Source organism: Glycine soja, chromosome 15, assembly GCF_004193775.1.
Source record: "Glycine soja cultivar W05 chromosome 15, ASM419377v2, whole genome shotgun sequence".
Taxonomy (NCBI): domain Eukaryota; kingdom Viridiplantae; phylum Streptophyta; class Magnoliopsida; order Fabales; family Fabaceae; genus Glycine; species Glycine soja.
In genome coordinates, this window is record NC_041016.1 from 42,428,114 (window position 1) to 42,432,984 (window position 4,871).

Here is a 4,871-nt window from a genome sequence, read left to right on the forward strand (position 1 = left end):
AGGACAGCTCGCAAAGTGCTTGATTATGGTTTTTATTGGCCCACCATCTTTAAAGATGCGTGGAAGATCTGCAGCACTTGTGAGCAGTGTCAGAGAGCAGGAAATACACTTACATGGCGACAACAAATGCCTCAGCAACCTATGCTATTCTGTGAGGTGTTTGATGTCTGGGGTATAGATTTCATGGGCCCTTTTCCTGTCTCTTTTGGTTATGTTTACATTCTCCTTGCAATTGACTATGTTTCAAAATGGGTGGAAGCCAAACCCACTAGAACTAATGATGCTAAAGTTATTGCAGATTTTGTCAGGTCTAATCTGTTCTGCAGGTTTGGAGTACCTAAAGCAATTGTTAGTGATCAAGGAACCCATTTTTGCAACAGAACAATGCATGCCCTGCTTAAAAAGTACGGGGTGGTACACAGGGTATCCACACCATACCATCCCCAGACCAATGGACAGGCAGAAATTTCTAACAGGGAAATCAAGAGAATTCTAGAGAAGATTGTGCAGCCAAGCAGGAAAGATTGGAGTACCAGGCTTGATGATGCTCTCTGGGCACATCGGACTGCCTACAAAGCACCCATAGGAATGTCTCCTTATCGGGTTGTCTTTGGAAAGGCATGTCATCTTCCAGTGGAAATTGAGCACAAAGCTTACTGGGCAGTGAAGACTTGCAACTTCTCTATGGATCAAGCTGGCGAGGAAAGAAAGTTGCAACTGAGTGAGTTAGATGAAATCCGCCTAGAAGCCTACGAGAATGCCAAGTTCTACAAAGAAAAGACCAAGAAGTTCCATGATAGCATGATAGTTAAAAAGGACTTCATGGTTGGGCAAAAAGTGTTAGTATAATTCTAGGCTTGGACTCATGAGTGGTAAGTTGAGGTCTAAGTGGATTGGTCCTTTTGTTGTTACTAATGTTTTTCCTTATGGTACAGTTGAGATCAAAAGCGACTCCACAAACAAGAGCTTCAAGGTCAACGGACATCGACTTAAGCCATTCCTCACGAACCCTTCTTTAGTGGACGTAGCGGTGGAAGAGACTTCCTTACTCCACCCTACTCTTCCCCCACCATGACTTAGGGAGTTTTTCTTTTCCTATCTCCTTCTTTGCTTTTATTACACTTGTCCGATTCTCTTTGATGATTTAATTGTTTTTAATCTTTTAATTGTGCTACATTGAGGACAATGTGTTGTTTAAGTATAGGGGGGAGTGTTCTTTGGTTTTGCTAGTTTTGTTGGTTTTGTTAATTTGTTAGTTGTGTTAATTTGTTAATGTTGTTAGTTTCGTCGGATTTTTAGTTTAATATTTTGGGTCAATTTTGTGTGCATGTACGACTTTGCATGTTTTTCTTTGAATTATAGGATATGTTCAAGAAATGGGTAATTGTTTTGAAAAAAAAGTTCTTGACATTTTGTGACTTGAAATCCTTGATTATCCTCTACATGTCATGATAGTTTTGAAAGCTCAATTTGAAAGTGATGAGTTTACCTTTGTGAGAATTTGAGCCATCCATCATCATAATCATTTGGTGTGTTTTGCCCCATTGATTGCTTGCACAATAGCTTTGGCTTGATTCTTGTTGATGCTTCCTAATTCACATGCATATTTGGAAATGATTGAGGCAATTTTGTTCTTATAAGCTTCTAGCCAAATGGACTTACCTTGAATTAATTCCTTTGATAGCCCTTTTGAGCCTTGTTTCCCTTTCCTTGTTTTGAAGCTCACTACAAGCCTTAAATGAAAAACCATGATATCACCATATCCTTAAGGAATTTTGGAGCTTTGGAATTGTTTTGGGAATAAGTGTGGGGGGTTTTTGTTTCATTGGATAACTTGTTTTGTTGGCTATGCTTCATGATGTATTTTGGGCCATACTTGATGTACATTGTATATTGGTTAAATGTTGGACATGCTGAATGAAATGTTGTTTCTCAAAGGCTATAGAGTAAAAAAAAAATTCGAAAAAAAAGAAAAAGAAAAGCAATAAAGTTGAGTGAATAAGATCTTAAATGGCACAAGAATGATGAAACTCTTGGTTCTACTCTTTATGTTTAATTTTTATCTTTACTTCTTTTTATTTTCTTTTTTTTTTAATATGCACTTATTCCCCATTGCTCCTCTATTCCTTTGGGATTTAGCCACTTATTCCATATTTCTCCATACCTTGTCCTTGGCCCCATTACAACCTTAAAAGACCTTTTGATCCTCATGTGCTTGTGTTTGTGGGTTGATTGTCAATTTTAGAATCTTGCCAAGTTTATGTGGTGTTTGCTTTCATGGGTGCTTTGAGGGTAAATAGTAGCCTAGACACTTGAGAGATAGAGTGTATATCTTGTGAGGCTTTATCACTTTTCATTCTTGAGCTGATTAACTATTTTGCCATGATTGGGTTGCTTGGATGATTTTCATGAATGTCTTGACTTTTTGGATCTCCTTATGTTAGATGTTACCCATTCCTTTCATTCCTTGATGTTCATTGAGAAATATGTGAATGTTTTTGTTTGTCTCTCTTTGATATCCTTGGATTTTGTTCTTTATTTCATTTTTCCCAGGAGTGCAAAAGGCTAAGTATGGGGGGTTTTTGATGTGCCATCATTTTCTTCTATTTTCTAAACCCATTTTTGCACCATTTTAATTACTGATTGGTCTTAATTGTCAATTAATCAGGTAGTTTTATTATTTGGGCTCATTTAGCTAATTTGATGTTTTTAATCTAATTTCAGGAATTAATGAAACATTGGGCTTAATCCGGATTTTGGTTATGGACTTGAAGAGGGCAAATAAAGCAGCGCTTACCTTAGTTAATTTCTAATTAGGAAATTTCGCAATTTTATTTTATGTTGTTCAGTGTTTATTTCGTTTTGGGCCAGAGTATTGTAATAGGGCCCAATGACTTTGAGTGACTCTTTTTAAATAGCAGCCTTGGGATTCGTGGAAGGCTATTCTGTTATGCTATTCATTATTCAGAGCTTTTGTTTTAGGGTTTTACGTTTTCTGCTTTGATGCTACTGTTCACATAATGGAATTTTACGTTTTTTGCTTCTAATTACAATTTCGTTCTTGCTTCTTCTTCTACTCTCATTTACGTTTCTGTTTCATTTACGTTTCTGCTTCATGTTTCATTTGCGTTTTCTGTTTGAATCCATGGAAGGCTAGATTTTCTGGTGTTGTTTCCTTTTGAGGACGAAGCCCAACTCTCTTTGAGGTTTCGCTTGTAATGTGGTTTCCTGGACGTTTTCCCTTCACCAGTTATCCCAAATTCGTGAATATTAATCAGTGCACGCTTCGTGTTCGATTAATTGCCTCTGAGCCTAACTTGCGTTCATGCTTAATGGACGAAGGGCTAACTGGTATATGTGGTGCCTAATCACGTATTGAAAACCCTAAGTTGATTTTCGCTTAGTAAATCGAAATAGGGTTGGATTAAGTGGTTGACTGTTAGGGACAAATTCTCCATAACCTAGGATAAGAGAATGGCTTCTGAATCAGAGGAAACAACCCATTTTTAATATTAGTAGTTTCGTATTCCAGTTTACTTGTTCTGCTCTTTAATCACAAAACAAACAAACCCCCCCAATCGTTACTGTTACTGCAAGTATATTATGAACATTTGGTTTGTCACTGCTCGTTGGGAAACAACCTAGGATCACTTCCTAGTTACTGCATTTTCATGTTTATTTGATTCGGGTACAACCTCGATCAAAGTAGAAAAAGAAAAAAATCAGAAAAATGAAAAAGAAAAAGAGAAGTTTGAGGAAAGAAAAAGGGGTAAGAGTGAGGTTTCAAGAGAGAAAAAGAGAGAGATTACTCCAGTTGAAGGCAAGGAGGTACCATATCCATTGGTACCTTCCAAGAAGGATAAAGAGCGACACTTAGCCAGATTTCTTGACATCTTCAAGAAGCTGGAGATCACCTTGCCTTTTGGAGAAGCTCTCCAATAGATGCCACTCTATGCCAGATTTTTAAAAGACATATTGACGAAGAAGAACCGGTGTATCTACAATGACATGATAGTTGTGGAAGGAAATTGTAGTGTTGTCATTCAACGAATCCTTCCACCGAAGCACAAAGATCCTGGAAGTGTCACCATCCCGTGTTCTATTGGTGAGGTTGCTATGGATAAGGCTCTCATTGAACTGGGAGCTAGTATCAACTTAATGCCTCTCTCCATGTGCCGACGACTTGGAGAATTAGAGATAATGCCCACTCGCATGACCTTACAGTTGGCTGATCGCTCCATCACAAGACCATATGGAGTGATTGAAGACGTTTTGGTCAGGGTCAACATTTGATCTTTCTGGCTGATTTTGTAGTGATGAACATAGAAGAAGATGCTGACATTCCCCTAATTCTTGGACGACCATTTATGTCTACTGCAAGCTGTGTGGTAAACATTGGAAGAGGAAACTACAAATGGCCATAGAAGACCAACAGATCAGTTTTGATCTGTTTCATGAAGAGAAAGCTTTGTCTGACTAAAATGTTTGTTTGAAGGTGAATGTGATGGAGGAAAAGGGACTAGAGAAGAAGGTTCTGGAAGTTGGAACCTTGTTGGATCCAGGATAATAGGACGATGCGTCAAGCTAGTCACGTTAAACGAGCGCTTACTGGGAGGCAACCCAGCTTTCTTTCTAATTTCTATTTTCTTGCATTTAGTTAGTTTAATTGCTTGTGATTGTATGTGACTTAAGCTTTGTTAGTATTGAGAAGAAGGGTTTCAAGTTCTTGTGAAGAGATGGACAAGAAAAAACTTAGAAATTTTTTTCAGTTGTCCATCCGCTAAGCACAACCCTTGCGCTAAGCGCCATGTCTTCACACGCTAAGCCGTTGTTGCTTGCGCTAAGTGATACCCTTCACCAATTGGCTAGAT

General features: G+C 38.2%; 1 protein-coding gene across 1 annotated transcript; it reads left to right on the plus strand.

Annotated features, from left to right (window-relative positions):
• The first annotated feature begins 3,942 nt into the window (after positions 1–3,942).
• Positions 3,943–4,293, plus strand: LOC114386168. Its single transcript, XM_028346162.1, has one exon. The coding sequence runs from the start codon at positions 3,943–3,945 to the stop codon at positions 4,291–4,293; it is 351 nt and encodes a 116-aa protein (XP_028201963.1).
• The last annotated feature ends 578 nt before the right edge of the window (positions 4,294–4,871 follow it).